Source organism: Cercospora beticola, chromosome 6 (genome assembly GCF_033473495.1).
Source record: "Cercospora beticola chromosome 6, complete sequence".
Classification (NCBI taxonomy): domain Eukaryota; kingdom Fungi; phylum Ascomycota; class Dothideomycetes; order Mycosphaerellales; family Mycosphaerellaceae; genus Cercospora; species Cercospora beticola.
In genome coordinates this window covers 833,127-852,899 of record NC_088940.1, presented here as the reverse complement: position 1 = coordinate 852,899, position 19,773 = coordinate 833,127, and the positions used below count along the sequence as shown (strand labels likewise).

At 49.0% G+C, this 19,773-nt stretch overlaps 7 protein-coding genes across 7 annotated transcripts; 4 read left to right on the top strand and 3 right to left on the bottom strand.

Annotated features, from left to right (window-relative positions):
* Positions 1-276: 276 nt before the first annotated feature.
* On the bottom strand, positions 277-2,487 carry RHO25_009441 (uncharacterized protein; the record flags this gene model as incomplete). Its single annotated transcript, XM_023600976.2, has 1 exon — positions 277-2,487. One exon carries the CDS (start codon positions 2,485-2,487, stop codon positions 277-279), a length of 2,211 nt encoding a protein of 736 aa, XP_023453816.1.
* A 1,569-nt stretch (positions 2,488-4,056) lies between these two features.
* RHO25_009440 (uncharacterized protein) lies at positions 4,057-5,664 on the top strand (the record flags this gene model as incomplete). The annotated part of the gene is made up of 2 exons (XM_023600975.1): positions 4,057-4,671; positions 4,729-5,664. The coding sequence occupies 2 exons, from the start codon at positions 4,057-4,059 to the stop codon at positions 5,662-5,664; spliced, it is 1,551 nt and encodes a 516-aa protein (XP_023453813.1).
* Positions 5,665-5,856: 192 nt separating this feature from the next.
* On the bottom strand, positions 5,857-6,843 carry RHO25_009439 (uncharacterized protein; the record flags this gene model as incomplete). The annotated part of the gene is made up of 1 exon (XM_023600974.2): positions 5,857-6,843. The coding sequence occupies one exon, from the start codon at positions 6,841-6,843 to the stop codon at positions 5,857-5,859; it is 987 nt and encodes a 328-aa protein (XP_023453814.1).
* A 1,975-nt stretch (positions 6,844-8,818) lies between these two features.
* On the top strand, positions 8,819-11,581 carry RHO25_009438 (uncharacterized protein; the record flags this gene model as incomplete). Its single annotated transcript, XM_023600973.1, has 5 exons — positions 8,819-8,931; positions 8,985-9,954; positions 10,008-10,644; positions 10,700-11,325; positions 11,381-11,581. 5 exons carry the CDS (start codon positions 8,819-8,821, stop codon positions 11,579-11,581), a joined length of 2,547 nt encoding a protein of 848 aa, XP_023453819.1.
* Positions 11,582-11,938: 357 nt separating this feature from the next.
* Positions 11,939-12,423, top strand: RHO25_009437 (uncharacterized protein; the record flags this gene model as incomplete). The annotated part of the gene is made up of 2 exons (XM_023600972.2): positions 11,939-12,157; positions 12,220-12,423. 2 exons carry the CDS (start codon positions 11,939-11,941, stop codon positions 12,421-12,423), a joined length of 423 nt encoding a protein of 140 aa, XP_023453820.1.
* Positions 12,424-12,892: 469 nt separating this feature from the next.
* Positions 12,893-14,433, top strand: RHO25_009436 (uncharacterized protein; the record flags this gene model as incomplete). Its single annotated transcript, XM_023600971.1, has 5 exons — positions 12,893-13,148; positions 13,220-13,308; positions 13,368-13,722; positions 13,779-14,338; positions 14,395-14,433. 5 exons carry the CDS (start codon positions 12,893-12,895, stop codon positions 14,431-14,433), a joined length of 1,299 nt encoding a protein of 432 aa, XP_023453817.1.
* A 125-nt stretch (positions 14,434-14,558) lies between these two features.
* On the bottom strand, positions 14,559-15,849 carry RHO25_009435 (uncharacterized protein; the record flags this gene model as incomplete). The annotated part of the gene is made up of 2 exons (XM_023600970.2): positions 14,559-14,648; positions 14,701-15,849. 2 exons carry the CDS (start codon positions 15,847-15,849, stop codon positions 14,559-14,561), a joined length of 1,239 nt encoding a protein of 412 aa, XP_023453818.1.
* Between the last annotated feature and the right edge of the window lie 3,924 nt (positions 15,850-19,773).

Below are 19,773 nucleotides of genomic sequence, written 5' to 3'. Positions count from 1 at the left end.
AACCTGTGTCGAGGACAGCTCGTTATGCGAGCGCTGCTTGGTTTGCACGAAGATCAGATTAGCCAAAGCCAAGCTTGAGTAGCTGTCCTGCTAGTATGCAGCAGTGAGGCTCACCTTTTCAGCTTTGGCCCAACTGCGCCGATTCCGTAAGGTCGCAGTTGGGAAGTTGCTGTTGACCACTCAATGCATGGCGGCATCGGCGGATAGCGCGAGGGGATTGTGGCACTGCAGAGCGCGGTATACTGGGCCTGAGCGATCTGTAGCTGCGCATCATGCTCACTTCCCCTCGGCCCGTTCAATCAGTTTCTCCTCCATGCCCAGTATCTCGTACTTAGTCCTGTCGCCCTTCTTTTGTCCCCATATAACATCGCCTTGAAGATAGACAACCACGCCACCCTTTCCGGTAGCACTAGCTGTAATTCTGAACAGCGGTGCGCCACTTTCAGGATGTGCCTCGCGAAGCGGGACCATCATGAGATCCTCTTCCGCACACCAAGCTTCCACTATATCTCTAAAGTCCGGCACGGGTTTATCTGGCAGTTGGGTTGTCGCGGCAGCTTGTGCTTCGAGCTTCTTGCCGACCTCTTTGGCAATCGGGCGGACTGGTCCAGCAGCGGGAGCAGCCAGCTCGGAGACTGAAACGCCTTCGTCCATGAGGTCGAGAGCCTTGTTAACCATTTCATCTCCTTTCTGCCATTCTTTCGCGACATCAGGATGCTTGCTTATTTTCTCTGGAATTTGCTGCTTCCACCAACTCAGCCATTCACCTACTTCCCCGATTATGGCCCCTTCAGAGGTTAGCCACAGGTGCAAAGTTGAAAGCCATTTCGGGAAGAATTCTGCCACGAGAAGTCGCGCGAAGACTTCCGTTTTGAAATGCGGTTGCCATCGTAGGATGTTCTCGAGGGGCGTCAGATCTTGGTCTGAGGGGTCCACTTCAAATTCGAGCGACAAATGCCGAGCAAGCTTTGGAAGCAGATGTCGGACCAGAATATGATCGAGCTCAGAATGGAGAATATTGCGGAAGTCAGTGAGGCCAGGAAGTACGGTCGCGATGTCCCAATTGTCCAGAACCCTTCGTAATCGGTCTTTGACGCTGGATAGTAAGCTGCCAGCGGATTTAGTGTCGAGTTGATAAGGCGGAAGGTAGGGCAGCCACGGAAAGAGCCATGTGTGTGGTGCAGCGTATTTCAGCGTGACCCTCTTGTGGTGGTGTGTGCGAACTTTTGGATCCCATGTTTTGAGTGCAGATGCGAGCTTGGGCACGATGAGCTGATCCATCAAGTGAGCATATATGAATGGCGGTAAAAGTGGCCGCCAGGATTCTACAAGCCTGACCAAAGGCGCGTGATCGAGGACGTCCCAGTTCGTGATCGTGGTGCGTATTTTGGGCAGCCAGATAGTATGAATCATAGTTTGGTAAGATGAAGTGGCCTTTTGCCGTTTCGACCTCCCGTAGTCTTCGTCGAGCTCATTGACGTGCCGTACAGTCACAACTTCGTCCTTTGTGCCCAGACCGAGGAGAGATTGTAACTGAAGCAGATCAGATACCAGAAGATCGGGCTCTTCAATAGGATCCCATGCAGCTAGGCGTTTCTTGAAGAGTGGGTACAAGGCGCCGATGGCAGCATCTCCGAGCTCGTATCGCTGAACATCATGTTTGTGGGTCTCCTGTAGGTCTTTCAACTTCGCGACTAGCGAGGCCCATTCAGACTCCGTTTCGCTACCAGTCACGCTGGAGATCATGGCCAGGCGCAAGTTCTCCACAGCCTCAACAACAGCCTGCATCCGTTCGACCTCGTCCTTCTGCTGATCTGCTTCGATTTGAATTTGACCTGCGCGCTCTTCAGCGTAGACCTTCTGCTCCTGAATGCCGTGCCAGGCTTCAATAAAAGCTTCCAGCTCCAATCGCTCGCGTTTGGCGATCTTCTCGGCTTCCGTGTCGGCCGTTTGGAACCCTGCTGGGGTCATAAGACCAGCAGCGCTCGTTAGAGTCTTCGTCTGGCTCCCGGTGGCATCGATAATCGAGCTCAGCATTTGCGGTGGCACATCTAATCCCGGCGCCGCGGCTTGAATGTCTGCTGCCGTCCTGTACTTCGTTTTTGGCTTCCGCGCACCGCCTACACCACCCCCTCCCGGAGTACTTGTCCCGCTGCTCACACCTTGCGACTTTTTCTTCCGCGCTCTTCGCGCTTTGCGCTCCTCCTCGCTGCTGTCCTCATACTGCTCGCCGCGCTTTTCTGCCGCCCGCTTCTGTTCCTGCTTGTACTGCTCCGTCCTTTCGCTCACGGCACCCACACCAGCACCTTGCGGTCGCAATTTGACTTCGATCGGATTCACGATACCCTCTCCTTCTTTCCCCAGACCAGAGCCTTGTTTGTAGCCCATCTTGGCCATCATTTTCTGCGCGAATGACAGACCGCCGCTGGCTTTCGGCGCCTTGCGAGGCCCAGCGTCACCACCACCATCGTGCTTGCGCTTCTCCATATTGCGGGAGTCTGGCCCAACCGGAGCGAGGTCGCAATCGAGGCGATTGTGAAGTGGTGGAATCTATGCAGTATGGAAATTCTGACGCGAGTCATGTCGGCCGTCTGGGCGCCTGAGGCAGCAACACCCAAACCTTACACTTACACTTACGCTTACACTTACACTTACACGTACACTTACACTTGAACCTTCCTGCATCGACCACGATAACCAGGCTTGCACGTGTCTCAACCTTAGCCACATACAGCAAGACGGCGATGATAGTGCATCAAGGCGGTCGCTCTCCACCAAGGAAGGCTTGTGATCAGTTCATCATGCTTGGCCAGCCAGCCATCTAAGTTCGACATGCTCAAGAATAGTGGTACACTCACTGGCTCTGACATCTGCGAACCACGGCGCCGCCACGTAGTTACCGATCATGTTGCGAAAAAAAAAATGCCTGCGACGTATAAATCTCTCACAGCTCACTTGCACTAGTTCACAGACGTCGCCAGCTCTCGGGCGAGCACATCGGCCGTCTGTGCTCGACCAGCAAAGCATACAATCATGTCTCGACTTTGGCATTCTCGACCTCGCTCGCTTTTTCATAAATTGCCTCTAGAGGTACGCTTGCCAGTATACGAATTACTGTACACCAACTCTCGGCCTTGCCCGTCTGACCTGCTGGAGATCGGCCCGTTGCTCAACCTCTTCGAATCATTCCCGGACTTATGGCACGATATAGGCGCCTTCAGGAGCGCTTTACACAAGAAAGTCGACCTTAGTGCATTCCATTACCCACACGAGTCGACTTGCAAGCGGAATCTTCCTCATCCTCCACCACGGGCAATCTTCGAAGGGGCAGAGAACAAGATTGTTATCAGGCAGGCATTCTGGCAACCGCAACAGTGCTGCAGTAGCACCTATCGTACACTATCTTATCTACGCTCGTCATTCGACATTCAAGATTTCGAGGTACTCGTCTGCTACGGATGCATGGATTCCCAGCTGAGACACTTGTTGGATCAACTAAAAGCAGATTTCCAAAGTCGAGGCCGCAGACTGCTTCTGATCCCACAATCGCCTGCGGCGGCGAGATCGTGCGGATGTCCAAATGCGCCCAGCTTTCAGTTGGCTCCTTCATGGAGAGCCTCTGTGCCACTCAGTCTACGAAGTATTCCCCTGAGCCAGCCCATGAACACTTTTTCGACTTGCAAAGGGGCTGACGAGTTCACCGAAACGTGGCTCCAGCAGTGCACAGTTGACCAATCACGAAGCATTCAAGAGCGCGCAGTAAGATAAGATGCGTTCTGGTATGAGGATTCTTGTCGTTGTCCACCGGAGGCTTCGAGGCAGCTGACTTGCTCAGAGTGCAGCACATCTTCACGACTGACACCACTACAGTCAGATCGCATAGTGGCAATCGTGAATGAGATGTATATTACCACAAACATAACACAACGCAACTGTCCCCAAACTCTCTTTGCAAAATCTTCTCATGTTCCAGCTAAGCTAAGGTTTCCATCGTAACTCATTCCAGGAATCCACAAGGCCACACATCAAGGACATAGAACAAGCGACCTAGCAGACATGTCCGAGCTCTCACAATCTGATGGCCCATCAACGCCTGTCGAAGACCGCGGGCCTGTCTTCTTGGCAATCTCCATCACCCTCTTTCTAGTTGCCACAGCCTTCTACGTCGCCAGGGTTGCATGGCGGGCTCAGAATCGCCTCGAGCAACGACAAGTGTGGCGGGAAGACCTCATGTTGTCGATCGCGTGGACAGCAATCCTCATCCAAACCATTCTCGGCGGAATGGCGGTTCATCACGGATTCGGGAAACATAAGACAGACATCCCGTCGCCTTCTTCTGTATCTGTTTCACTGGAGTATATCTATCTCTATTGGATCTGTTTCATTTTGCTTGGCACCTTCACGAAGCTGTCGTTCTGTTGTCTGTATTTGCGGGTGTTCACTGGACATCGAAAAATCAAGAGTATCGTGAAGTTGGTCTTGTTATTTACAATCACGTCTGGAATAGCTTTCACTTTGGGAACTGTCTGGCAATGCGTGCCTATACAGGCAACTTGGAAGAACTGGGATGTGCACCAAGAACCTGTCGCCGGGGGCAATGTGCCTGAATGCATTGACAAGACTGCTTTCTTCTACAGTCATGCGTCATTCAATACTGGGCTGGACCTTCTCGTAAGTATCTCAGTAGGCAGATATCTTGAGTTTGCGGGAAATTGCTGACTGGCATAGATCTACGCGCTCCCACTCTTTGCAGTCCATGCTCTACCCAAAGCACGTCCGAACAGATTCGGGCTCTTCACCATCTTTGGGCTCGGAGCCTTTGTCATCGCCGCATCTATTGCTCGCATGGCATTTCTCAAAGACAGCACATGGAACACGGATGATCCGACGTGGGATGGCATGCCAGCATTGACATGGATGGCTATCGAATCGAGCTTTGCAATGATCATTTGCTGTTTACCAGTCCTTGGACCACTACTGAGTGGAAAGTTGCGGAAAGCCATGGCTGGTCTCATCCCAGCGTCATCCCGAGGCCGACGTCCAAGTGCACATGACTGGTACGACTTCTCAGGAGTCAATCACGGATCCAATCCTGGTCTTGGGCGCTTCACCAATATTCACGCCTCGCCAAATGCTTCGCCACTGAACTCATCGTACGACCTCAGCGCAACACCGAAGCCGAATAGTAAGATCGTGAGCAGAATCAAAGGTTCATTGACCAGCTGTAGCCGTTCTTCGGCCAGCAGCGACGATCTTCGGTCTCCGGCGAGAGTGTATCATCCTCCAAAGATTGAGCTCGGCGAGATGTATAGACCACAATCGTCGATCACGCATATTACAGATCTTCGGCAGAACAATGCTTCTCCTGTGTGGAAGCACACGGCTCGGATGCACAAGAACCAGCAAGAGACCCCTTCACGCAAATTGAACACGGGTGTTGAAGCGAGAGATGCACGGCCGCGACCGCCTCAGGGAGGCACTGGCGATCTAGCGGAGTTCCTGCGAGCTGGGCCCCAGGCGCCCGCTGACGGAGAATCTGCGAGCGTGGGTTACGTTGGCAAGGGTAAAGGTCAGGAGAGGCCGCGATGGAGTGAAGACGATACTGTCGACTTGGCGGATTTTCTCCGCGAAGGCCCGCAAATAGCTACTGGAGGCAGGGGCTGAGCAAGTCCTGAGTTGTTTAATGGTCAGAGAGATGCGGTCCGAGACAACGGTTCTTGGTCTTCCCGTGTTTTCTAGCATGAGTACCATCGCCAATGAGCAGCCGATCACATGGATTTCGCACAACGCTTGAATGACATCAATGAGACCACGGTGATTGTTGGCAGCCCCATCGGTTTAGTTCCGTTTCAAGATCTACCACCGCTCGGAAGCAGTACTTGGTGCAGCGTGGCTCAAGGCTTTCGAAATCGTGGCTCGCAGAGCACTCTCCTCGAGGACATCTATACCAGCGGCAGTCCTCACGGACGCAGATGCCTTTTCCTTTAGTGCTGCAGGATGCTCACCGTTTTCTAGTAAGCTGACGGTTCCCCTCAGGACCTGAGTGACCATGGCGTGGGCCTCTTCGCGGTGCACGCCCGAACGGATCGCACCTGCAGCCAGTGATTCTGCGATCAAAGCACAGATTGCCGGACCAGAGCTGCAAAGCGCTGTCGCATTTGGCATCTGATCTTCTTCAAGATATACAATCTTTCCAACACAGTTGAAGATCCAATCGACTAGTTCTCTTTTCTCCTCGTCAAGTTCGGACCCCGGTCTTGCAATGGCAGTCATGCTCTCGCCCACAGCGACTGCAAGATTTGGTGCAGCACGAACGACGATGAAATTGTTCCGCCTTTTCTCGTCATGATTTGACAGAACGTTGAGAAGCTGCTTTCGCGGTATACCGGCCACGATGCTGATGAGCAGCTTGCCCTCCAATGCTTCACGCATGCTGTCCTCAGAGAGAATCTCTTTTGATACACGAGACTTGCATGCAAGAAGAACCATATCTGCCTCTTTGACTGCAGTGACATTATCGTCCTCAAAAACTTGCACATTGGCGTCAAATTTCTCCAATGCAGCGTGGACTCTTTTTGCGCCAGTCGAGCTGCGGACGCAAGCGTTGAATTTGGTGGGTATTTGGTGGGGCCCATCATCACTTGTCTGTGGTTTAGTCTCCAGCGAGGTCAAAAGTCCTTTGAGAAGCGCTGTTCCCATCGTTCCACAGCCAAGCACAGTCATCGTGAGTCCTTCATCTTGCGTTCGGAGTTCGGGCTTCATTCGCACAAAAGATTTGTGCGCGGTATCTTGAGTAGCCAATGCGGCTTTGAGGATCCAGTCTGGTGCTAGGTCGCCAGACATGATGTCGGTAGAGACTACGTCACAGTTTTGCAGGAGTTGTGATGAGGTGAAGTCGGCAACTTGCTGTTGCCATTTCCGTTTTCAACCTTGAGTCTTGGCAGCTGGTTCGACAACATTTCGCCGCCGTAGACATCGCAGTCTCTCTACAATACCACACATTGCATCTCCAGATGCTCATTTCACAACCTGTTTATGCCAGAGATGGCCGAAGTCACAAGCACGATGCATACCGGGAGATGAAGCTGCCGGCTAAATCGGGACCACAAATGGGTTCTACTCAGTGTACTTGACCCAGCAGCTCCTCTTCGTGCAAGCGCCAGGCGCTGCTTGTGAATTTGCGACTCATCATAGCATGCTCGACCCGTGCATGTTTGACACAGAAAAGCGACATTCAAGGTGGAGGACGACCAAACAGCTTACTCGAATGAGGGATGCAACGAGAACGCCTGCCGCATCCACGTGGTTCTGGAATCTGGATCCAAGGAGGCTGACGGGGAACGCTTGCTGGAGATTATACCGAAGCTACTTGAAGCGCAAATAATACAGTGAACTGCCGTATACGATACCTGCAGGACTCGCGTGACTCCGTGACACCAGCTTTCACCCACGCCAGCGCGACTCGCTAGGCATGAAGTTTGCACGCGCCACGAGATGGAGACAGCTGCCTTGGCGATCTTGGGTTATTCACCGACCGCGTGATCAGCCGCCAACTTCGTTGGTCATCACGGGAGATGCTGGAGGGTGTGGGTCTCGTAGCAATACCGAGAACATCGCGTCGCGAAGAAGTAGTGTCTCATGTGCGTGTAGAAAAGAATGCTGGGTGTCAGAAGGTGGGCATGCGAGCCGATGGACGTTCAGTCACAGCCACAGGATGACTGAACCTCTTGGCATCAGCTGATCAAAACCTTCCAGAACCACAACTCGCTTCCTTTCGCCATTCACCATAACGATATCGCTTCCTGTAGGCTCTGCGCTGTCCTATGCACACTCTTAACACGTTCGGAGCCCCCTCGCGCCGTTCGTCTCGCAAGTAACGACTCTTGGACTCTTGGGGCACTTGACTAGAATGAGCAACGAGGTATACATAGCCGAGCCAGACGACCCATCTGTTGCTACAGGATTATTGAAGGTGTGAGACACGGTGCGCAGCAGCATCTCTATGCTTGGTCGACACCAGGGCCTGGCTTGCACGCAAGTTGCTGCCTGGCTACCAAGTGTCCGAAGAACGAAGAGTCATTATTGCACAGGTTTGGCCACATCGCTGGCGTCGTGTGTGGTCATATCTTTCAACGGCACCCGAAGCCCGGGAAAAACCCCATTACCTGCCATTGATCGTTGTGAGCAGTCCTAAGACCAGAGTCGATCTTGGGAAAACCTCCTATCATTGCCATTGAAGCCGACTCCACCTCTGAACAAGCGGAGCAGGCCAGGCGCCATGGCTGTTGTGTGGCCACATTGCCGCCTTGAAAGGCGTGCCAATATCATGTCGCGTGGCATGACCCGGCCACAAAGTAGCTCACTAAACATGCTTCGTTCGTGGCTCAAAACCCGGAATGGTGGCGCCCACGTGTGAGATCTGGAACCAACCTAATCCGCCACACATGATCGTTCAATGGCTGCAAGCAGGGATTGGACGACAGTGAGCTGACTTGCTCCAGTCGCAAAATCGCCTTCACGCGTGTTGGTCTGAACTCTGGGAGCGGACGACACTGCAGCCGAACGCCCCTACCGTGCGTAGCTTCTGCTTAAGCGATTGCTGCACAGATGTATACCGCCTGTACCACGAAGCATGGCAGCTAAACAGAAACTTCGTGGTCTCATTTCGTGCAGCCGCGACATACGGCGTCGCCGACGCTCCTTTTAGAGCGCTACTGGCCCGTGAGCGACTATCTCGTCGTATGTAACGACCGCCGCGCCAGCGTTCGATAGAGCGCTCTTCTCGGATCTTTCCCCTGCGCTTTCGATCCCAGACAAGATGCTGTCGCGGCGGCTAGTGGCACTGCTTGCCTCTGGCCTTTGCCATGCCTCTCCAGTCTCGTTTTCTGAATTCCTGGCTCGGGACAGCGATTCCGGTCGCACTCCAGATATGTAAGCATTTCCCTTTGCAAACTGGACGCTCGCACTCTGCTGACATGTTCCAGCCCTCGACTGAAGCCTACAGTGCGATGGGATCGTCAGTTGGATGACTGGAACGATCTGATCCCTCAGATTGCCCAGCAGCTCTACTTTGGATCTCCCGATCCGTTAGAGAAGCATCAATTCGCCGACCTAACTGCCAACTTTTCCGGAAGAGCAGTTGTTCTCGAACATTCTGTGTTCGTTAAGGATGTACGCTGCTCGACAAATGCTATCGATATTGTGTTCACGGAACAATCTGCATTCGCTATGGTCAAGGAGGAGTGGCAGGCTGTGACAGATTTCATGCTCGTCACAAACTCTGACACATGCGGTGCCCTATTCGACCAGCTCAGCTTTTGGGATGTCTCCACCTTGACCTTCAAGCAGAAGTCTCTGACTGTACGGGCTGCAGTTACCATGGAGCACGACATTGGTGGCGTCCTCTCCCAGGCTACTCTCACATGGGGTACTTGGCAACCTGGTCCCCCTGTCAAGTCCCCTCACTCCAGCGCTGGCCACACTCGGCTCGCGCGCCGAAGCGCGAAGGAGAGGTTGAAGAAAATCGGACGCGGGCTCAAGAAGGCCGGGCAGGCCGGGCAGGCGCTTGGAGGCGCAGCCATGACCGCGATCGAACACACTCCAGGCTACCAGGTCGGCAAATATGCCATAAACAAAGGATTGGAGCTCTGGAACCCAGAATTGAAAACGACCGTTCCGGTAGACATCAAGCCAGAAGACGGGTGGCTCGATACGACTGGTCGCCCGCCTGCCAAGTGGGCAAGACCTTGGAAACTATTCGATGTCAAGAAAGGTCAGCGCATCGATAACGTTGAGATGAATGCAAACCTTGGCCTCTACTGCGTGGATTGTCATATCAAAGGACAAGTTCACGTGGAAGGGCGTGCGCAGTTTTCCACCGACGGTGTTAAGAGTCTCTACGCCGCTTGTGATGCAGACTTCACCGGACAGTTCACCCTTGGCCTGGTCGCAGATGTAAGTGACTGCCAGATTCTTCTGCCGACCTGCAGACTAACTTTGAGTGATAGGGCAGTGTAGCATATCGCAACGAGGCCAAGTTGTTCAGTAGCCACATCCCGAAAATCGGCTTCTCGGTCCAAAACCTCTTGATTGTTGGTGCTTTCATCGACGCTCGTGTAAGTTATCAAGCAGAACTTAATGCCAACGGGAACATCATGGCAGGCGTAAAAATGACCTCGTGCAAGTTCAAGACGAGAATTGACTATGTCAACCCGGAAAGAAGCGAGAAGCCTACATTCGAGCCGAAGTTCGAGAACATCTTCGATGCTAGCGCGGAGGTCACTCTTACAGCGGGACTAAGCGTGCCATTATCGATCGGCCTTGGAGTCGTGATTGAACCGCTGAAGAAAATTGGAAAAGGCGGAGATTACACAGTCACCCTAACGGAACAGCCAGGCGTCAATGCTCGAGCCAAGTATAGTACTAGCACACCATCGCCTCCGACAGATGGTGGCGATAGTGACGGCGGGGATGGTGATGGAGGAGATGGCGATGGAGAAGAGGGTGGTGGCGGCGATGAGGGAGATGGAGGAAATGGTGAGGAGGGCGGCGAAAGAGGAGAGGGCGGCACTGAGAGAAGAGACCTCGTGGTCGTAAGAGACGGCACGGCAAACACTTGCAATGGCATTGATTGGGATCTCAAATGTGAGTGAACTGACCAATGATCCGCCAAGTGACCACATACTGACCCATTCCGCAGTTCACAATCTCGTGTTCATCAATCTCATTGGCGGGTGGCGCCAAATTAGACTCCACGAATTCGAGTCCAAGATCGCGGGCGGATGCATTCCATCGAAAAACAATGCCAGCCACAAAAGGGCTCAGATTGGGGCGGAGAGAACGACCAAACCGCTTCGGGCTCGCGAAGAGTTATGGAATGACGCGGATTTCGACTTCGTGAACAGCTGGGAGAAAGAGTTCGATGCGAGCGAAATGGCGGCTCTTGAAAAGCTAGCGGACGAAGCCACAGACGCTATCGATGAAGCAGATGTGGAATTCGACGGTTATGCCGAGGGAACGGATTTCATCATGATCCAGGACTACACGAACACGTATCAGATCATCCAGGATGAAAAAGGATTCCTCGGAGTGGGAGCGGCTACCGCACAACCGGTGCCCGGGTCTCTTTGGGCAGAATGGGATGGCATTGTCATGACCGACTACCTTGAACGACAAATGAAGTTCAACTCTAAGAATCTGAGAACGCACGGCTGGAGTGATATAACATTGGGCGAGCCACACGTAGATGTGCCAGAGTCGGAAGCCATGGCACTCGTGCCTGCGAAAACCAAGAATGCAGCCCGACCTTATGTCTACGTTGGCGAGGTAAGAGTGGAGAGAATTCTTTCATGGCACGCACACACGCTGACGACCATTACAGACCCTTGACAGCAAGGCTTACACTCTTCTGACTTGTTTCTATACCACTGGAGGCAACCGACGCTTGTTCCTCGTGTCGAGACCAAAGACAGCTACCAGGAGCTTGCAGCTGGCGCAGTCGCGGCTGACTGGCGGCAAGATCAAAGACTGCTATGCACAAACGTGGATGGTCAAGCCTGAGGACGTGGAGATTTGGGCATGAGTTTACGATTCTTGAATGATTTGTATGATCAATGGTTGACGTAGAAATGATAAGCATGAGAGCTGTATGGCAACTCAGAATTGTGTTCACCTCGGACCTGTCTTGGCAGTTCGAAGGATTCGTTGCTTTGTCATGATACGGGAATTCGGGCTTTCGGGGCCTCAGGCAGTCCATGTGCCACCGTCGCCAGTGTTATTGATCTGTCAGCAGGGCTTTGAAGTGGAACATGAGAGAGAACACATAAAGGAGAGGTATCATGTCGTCTACGTTGCCGCATCATCAGGCAGCCATTGGAAGCGAACGGTCCCGATACCCAACAGAGATCGCCCTCTGGATCTCTTGGAAACGTTCTATACAATGGCGTCAACAACGACTGTTCTCGAGAACATCAAGCGAGTTGTGCACATCACAATTGACTCTCTGAACGCATGGGACTACGAAAACATGATGGCCGTCCGATCGAACGACTTCAAATTCCAAGCGCTCCCAACATCACTCGAACAAAAAGAATTGAATCTGGAGGAATTTCGAGACTTATGGCACGATCTCCTAACTCCGACTTTCAAATCGTTCAAGGTGAACTCAAACAGCCATGGATGATCAACATTATTGCTCGGCCATGCTGACAGAAGTCTTAGATCACTCCCTCGCAACGAATCTTCGACGCTGAGAGTAAGAGAGCGATGGTGTACAGTCCGCTCAAGATTACTGTTCCCAGTGGACGAGATTTTGAGTATGATATGATTCAGATCATACACTTCAATGAAGATGGTACTCTGATGACGCGCTTGGAGGAGTTTTTCGACAGTAAGGCTTATCTTGAAGTTCTGGAGAGCGTTTAGAAGCGTCATGGGCAGTGAGTCAAATGTGCCCCAGATCTACCATCATTGAGCCGACTTAGCCTTCACACCTGTATAACAATTCATTACATTGAAAGCGGTCTGCAATGCTGCCAAGCGTCCCCAGGATTGGGGGTCAAACCAGTCTCCATCTCGTGATGCACACAGGCACCCAGGCGTGACAGGTACCAGACAGTCACAATAGGACGGAACAATTGACCCACAGCATTTCCAACTCAAGATCTTGTTGTCTTGTTCAAAATAGGCAAACTGGGTCGCGTAGTGCTACTATTGCACAAGATCACCACCCTAAGTGTAACCAAGAAGCTTGGCGAGAGGAGAGCTCGGTCCAATACTCGCCGACCCTGCATCCTGCAAGACGACATCACAGTGCTGTTGTCACATGCATATAGAAAAGTGCGAGAGAGGCATTGTGAATTGTTTTTGAGATCCCTCTGAGCGTTCGTCAAACATGTTGTCAAAATCGATCGTTTGTCTGTCTCTGGCTGTTGCGGCCCAGGCGAAGTATATTGTGCCTGGAGGGAAATGGCTTGATACTGAAGGAAACTTTGTCAATGCTCATGCTGGTGGTATTACAGTCAGTCATGAGGATAACAAGTTCTACTGGTTTGGCGAACGTAAGACGGAGGAGCAGCCAGAGGGAGGTGGTGTTTCGGTGTACAGTTCTGACGATCTTGGAACGTGGGAGTACCATGGGCTGGCCCTAGGTATGCTCATCAATGCGTACTTCAAGGCGTTGAATTGAGAACGATGCTGATTGAGAACTTTTGATAAACAGAGCCAATCGAAGGTCATCCATATATTGGGCCAGAGCACATCATCCAGAGACCTAAAGTCGCTTGGAGCGATCCTGCACAGCAGTACCATGTAAGCGGTCTTCCATGATCTCATGTTCCCACTGCACAAGAAACTGACTCGTCGTCCAGATGTGGTGGCACGCCGACAACAGCACTTACGGCTGGCTTCTCCAAGGCTTCGCAACATCTCCCAACATCACCGGTCCGTACACTTTCGTCGACGCCATCGCACCTCTAGGAAACTGGTCGCAAGATTTCGGCATGTTCACCGACTACAAAGACGGCAAGACATACGCTCTGTACTCAAATGGAGACAGACGAGAAGGTCGTGATGTTTATCTGACCAGTTTCAATGATGGAATCTCAGAGCTCGACGAAGTCGTATTTCGATGGGATAAATTCGATCTTGAAGCGCCAACGATCATCCAGACCGAGACGAGTTACTGGGCATTGATGAGCCACAAGACTGGATATCGTCCAAATAGTGAGCCTGATTCTCGGTGATGTACATGGACTGCGTAGTGCTGACAATTGTAATAGACGTCGTCGCCTTCCGAGCCGACTCCCTCTCCGGTCCTTGGTCGCAACCATTCTTCGTCTCGGAGCCATACACCAGAACATACAACTCTCAATCCGGCTTTTCGATTCGCATCAATGGTACCGAACAGACCACGTACCTGTACCTCGGCGATCAATGGGATTCTCGCTCTGTCTGGGAGAGTCGATACATCTGGCTTCCGATGCAGATTTGCGAAGAGAACAAGACGCTCGAGCTCGAGTGGCATGATGTGTACGACCTCGATGTCGAGAAAGGTACGTGGAAGCCTGTGGAAGGAGAGACCTACTACGGCAAAGATGCAATCGTTGAAGGAGATGCTTTCAAGCAAGAAGCGAACTTTGCCAGCGGAGGTTTGATCGTGACGGGTATTTCTGGAAATGAGAGCACTGTGACATTCGAAGGTATCGAAGGCAGTGGTAGTCCCCAATGGGTCTCGTTCTACTATCAAAACACAGACGACATGGGATTCGGTGACCAGCCAGGTGGAACTCCGGATCGCATTGGCGGGACTTGGGTTCTGCGACGCATCAGCAGTGTTATTGTAAACGGCGACGAGACCGAGGTGCATGAGCTACGGCAGCGCGATTCTCACAAGAGCATCATCTTGTCGACGCCACTGTTGCTGACGTTGAATGAGGGAAATAACAACACCATTACAATTGGAGGATTGTCCAACGGGAATGGGACGTTGGGTGCTGATATCGATCGGATTGTCGTATATCCTGCAGAGACACAGCTGCCATCAGGGTATTGAGTTAAGACTAGCATCTCTTCTCTGCTTCTAGTGCAGCGAGGATGAAAGCGCTTGTGCCAATCAAGCTGTTCATCACAGTTGGTCTGCTCACATAGTACTTCGAAATTGTTAGTGTCGAGTGCAAAATCAGCGCAGCAGAGTGCACTTACCTCATAATCCACATTGCCACTTAAAGAAGCCACAGAACTCGTGCCATTCAGGTTGAGGTTTCCGTCTTCTTCGGTCACATAATATCGCCTGATGGCTTGGAAGAGTCCAAGTCCTGTGGTTTCAGCTCGCTGTCTGAGAGGTTCGTACTCCAGCCATCCCAACCTGGCTCCCTTCAACATTGAATATGCCGTCATCAAACTGGAGCTTGCTTCAACAAAATTGCCGGAAACAATCTCATTCGGCCTATCGACAACTTGCCAGACACCGTAGCCTCCGCTCTCCACAGCCTTGTCACTTGCATCAAGCTGAGCCACGATGAGGTCATGATAATAGTCTTTGAAAGTCTGTGCAGCCGTGCTGTGGGACGTCTCCGTGAGAGCGATGGTATTCGCAATTCCAAGAGTATACCAGGCCTGCGCGCGACTCCAAACGATGGGACTCGCCCCATTCTCCGAATCCTTCGCCCAAGCATGATCCTTCGTGGGATCGTAGCCATGAACGTAGAGACCATCCTCGCGCTCACAAATGCCTCGGAGAATCCTGAGTTGCTGCAAAGCTGCCTCCTCGCTAAAATTCGTGGCATCCTCTGTGAAGTTGAACTCCTGCGACAAGATGACAAAAGGTGCATACGAGAACATGCCGTCCAGATAGCTGAGATTGTGATACGCAGAAATGTTGGCCTGGTTATCGTAGTACCATAGCCCTCCATTCTCGTTGCGCTTTTGGTCGATCACCGATTGTTGCAAGGCTCGGATTGTCGGGATCATAGTCTCGTCTTTAGTCTCGTTGTATAGCTGAATCATAGCCGAACCTATTGAAAGGCGGTCCAGTGGCAGCTCAGTGTCTCTGGTAGTATTGGAAAGCGTGCCATTGGCACTCGTGACGCTGCTTTCAAGGATCTCCTGCCACCTTCGTCTCTGGCTCGAATCGCTCGTAACGGCAATGCCCTCGCGGAGTGCCTGCTGGAAAAGGCCCAGCTCGATTTGACCTGTGGACGCATTGCTTGCTTCGAGACCTTGCCGTCGCGCAATGTTGCTTTCCAGCATGCGGAATGCCAAATCGCCGCCATAGGGACATCCGGTATTATGCGCAGTGCCGAAGCCGAAGATGGCTGCCAGGAGCGTTGCTGCTCGTGCTATGGTGATCATCTCGAATAACGGAGCAGTGACTGGCACTCGAAGTGCTGGAAATCTGACGTTGAGGCATGACTGCCTCTTACGAGAAGGATGTTGTCGTCTCAGGCACTAGAACTAGTGCAGGGGTCCATTTGCAGATCATCGCTGACATAGGCATCATTCCCCGTGCCAGGTGCATCTCACTGACGCCGTTCGGACATTGCGGACCTGTCATGGTGCCGCGCGTAGCGATGTAAAATCTTACGTAAGCGCTTACAATCCGCTGGTAAGCCAAGGAATCAGGCTGTAAGGCATCCGTAAGCGACCTCTCCGCACCTACTATGCGATCTATAGTACTTTAACTATCTTATACCTATCGATATATCTTAATAGGCTAGCTACGCCTTAATAGGCTAGCTATACTATAATAGTAGTACGTAGCGACAAACTATACGGCCTATATTAGCTAATCTAGCGGCTTATATAATTTCTAATAGTAAACTCGTCCTAGGTAGTTTAGTAGGCGTATTACTAATAGTACTAAAGAAACTAGCGAAGGCTATAAAAGTAGCGAATACTATAAAGAAACGCGTTAGCGACGATATCGACTCTAAGAAACTACCTCTATCTAAGAAACTACCTCTACTAGCGACTCGACGCTCGAATAGATACTAAACTACGTCTACCTAGCCGCTTATCTAGCTATTAGCTACCGACGATATATTCGAGAGCTTTAGTAATAACGAGGTAGAAATAGAATTATTAAAGAAATATAAGCGGAAGATAACGTAGAAGCTATATAAATCTCTAGCGTTTAGTAATATAGATACTATAGCGGACGAGATAGAAGTTAATATAGATAATAGATAGATAGATAGATAACTCTTATACGCTAGTCTACCTCTTTTAACTAGAGTAAGTAGTACGCCCTATATTTTTCGTAGGTAGAAAAGCCCTCGTACTAGCACTCCGGCAGAAAAACTCCCTTATATCTCTATGTTTTGTAGCAAGCTCTATATAGCCTACCGCTTCCGTAGTTTCTAGTTCTCCTTAGGACAATTTGCGTTGTCTTAATAGTTTAGATCCTTTGTAGCAGTTCTCCTTAGTTGTTTCTTATATTATTATTACTTAGGAGCCTAATCCTCTTGCTTGCTAGCTTAGGGACTTAAGCCTATATATATAGTCCTAGTCCCTACGCTAGTATCTATATTAATCTTATGTCTAACTCTTTCTTGCTAGTTCCTAGGGTAGGTATCTCCCTATATAAATCCTACTTAGATTTTAACCTTCCTTAGCACCTAGTTATATAACCTATATCTAGAGAAATTCTAGTTTTTGCAGAATGTCTAGAATAGTAGTAGGTGTCTTTATAGGCAGCTCTAAGTATAGTATAGAGTTAGATAGCTTATATTAGATGCTCTGCCTTTAGACTTAAGGTTTCTAGAGGGCTCTAGGGTAGGGGACTAGTCTGCCCTAGAGTCTCCTATTTGGACAAAAGGCTCCTAGTAGCTAATTGTCCTAGTGTCCGTAGGGGTACTACTGTTCCTTTCTTCTATTTCTACTATCCTTACTCTTTCTTATTAAAGCCTTCCCTTAGGTATACTTAGTTCCTCCTCTTTAGCCTGTTTAGAGCCTAGGTTACTACTCTAGCCTCTAGACCTATAGTAGTATTTACTACCTAGAAGGGCTGTCCTGTAGTCGAGTATTGGAATCTTATAGTAGTTATACCGCGCTAGCGTCGTCTTCGTGTTCTTAGGAGCTCTCTAGTCTCTCTAGGTCGAAGCTCTGGACTTTTTGTCGCCTTCTTCCTGCCTCTATAGGTGCCCAGCCGCCCTGCACTTTGCTAGCATAGCCGAAGCTATCTGTTTCTACCTGCGACCGCGTAGAGGTATGCAATGGGACTTCGTAGGCTAATATAGATAATATAAACGTATTACTACTAATCCGGATACTTCGTAGATAGTAGAAGAATACTAAGTAGTCTATACGAAATAAGCTAATTCTAAAGACGCCTAGAAGAATAGTATTTCTAACTATAGTATTATCTAGTAGTAGTTATAGCGAGACTACTACTATAGAATCGCCTCGCTAGCTAGTAAAAGAAGCTAATCTACCGGCCGTACTACTATAGTAAGCTCCTTTATATAATTAGAAGTAGTATAAGATCGAAGACGTAGTAGTTTATAAGAGTATAGTTCTAAACTCGAATATATACTAGTTAATAGTCGAACGCGATAAGGACTAGTATTCTAGTATTAAGCGCTTTATATATAAATTTTATAGTATTTAGTAATCCGGCGATAATTATATCTATATTAAAAAATACTAGTATATCTACGAATGCTTACCTAACGGCCCTTTAAAACTATAGTATTAAGAGTTAGTAATAGTACTTTAAGTTCGGATTCTTACTACCGAGCTAAAGGTCGCTTTTAATTATACTTAGTATATCTATATCTTCGATAATATAAAGGAGCTTAATATAGGCTAGAATACTAATCTATTAAAGGTTTTTAAGCTTCTTAGAGTTAACTAGCGTCTACTATCTAGACCTACCTTATCTAGTATACTATTAGATAAGGTAGATTACGAAGATACGAGACTTCTATAGGACGATATTAGTAAGTCTACTAATTACGAGAGCGTTACTCTAATTAGCGATAGCTAGTTAAACCTTCGGAGTTAGTACGTTCTTAATCTACTAATTTATACGTATTCGAAGTCCTAGCTATACTCTTATATTAAGATAGACGCCGAGTTAATAATAGGTAAATATATCTTTTAGTAGCTAAAGCTTATTATCGATTAAGCCGAATCTAATAATATACGGATCTTAGCTATCTATTTAGATAGCGCCTCGAATAATAAAACTACTACTTAGTTTATTTATAAAGATTATCTATAGATTAAGTATATTATCTATTTCTTATACTATACGAACCTTATTAGTATAGACTAGTAATTAAATAATATAATTAAGTACTAGCTTTAAATTATAAAGAGTATTATATACTAGATTAAAGCTTATAGACTATTACGCGTACGTATATAGAAATAGTTATAGAATAAGAAGCTTATATAGACTAAACCGAGACTACCTAGCCGTATACGCTAGTAAGGTACTATCGAGCTTCTTAAGTTTCTTAATACTACGAAGAAAGCGATTAAGGCCTTCCTAACTAACTTAAATAATCTACTTTAGAAGCTTAATAGTAGATAGAAGATAGCCTTTAAGGAGATATTAGACTACTATAACCTACTAGGCCTATAGCCTATAGTAGACTACCTCCTTAAGCTCTTTAATCCGCTACTTAAAGTAACTATTTAATTAGAGGTAGACAAGCTACTAATATTAGCGGTTTATCTAGTATTTAACCTACTTAAGAAGAGGCTATTCTAGCTTAAGATCGACTCTACTATTACGACTAGTTTTAAGACTAGTCCTATTAGGTTACTAAACGAACTACGCTAAGCCTTAAGTTTATACTACGACGAGATCGTACTTAATTACTCTCTTACGCTTATAGCGTACCTTAGTAATTTATTCGAACGAGCTAAATAGAATAGCTCTCTAACGTCGAATAAGTAGAAAGTAATTAAGTAGTACTTATACGAATAATAAGCTATCTATAACTCTTAATTACCTTATAGCTAGGCAGTATATATAGAAATAGAGCTACGTAAGCTTATAGACAATCTAGATAAATATAGCTTTAATAGTAACTAGAGACTTAGCGTACTAATTAAAGTATAGAGCAATAATCTTCCTTAATAGTAGTAGAAATACGTTAAGCTCGCTCGGCAGAGTAAAGCTAACTAGAAGTATATCGACGTATTTACCTTATAGTCTATATCGAGTATTTAGAAGGATCCTTAGCTTATAAAGCTTATAAAGAAAGCTTTATCGATCCGGATATCTATAGGCTCTACTAAGCGTAATTAGAGTACCTTTAGTAT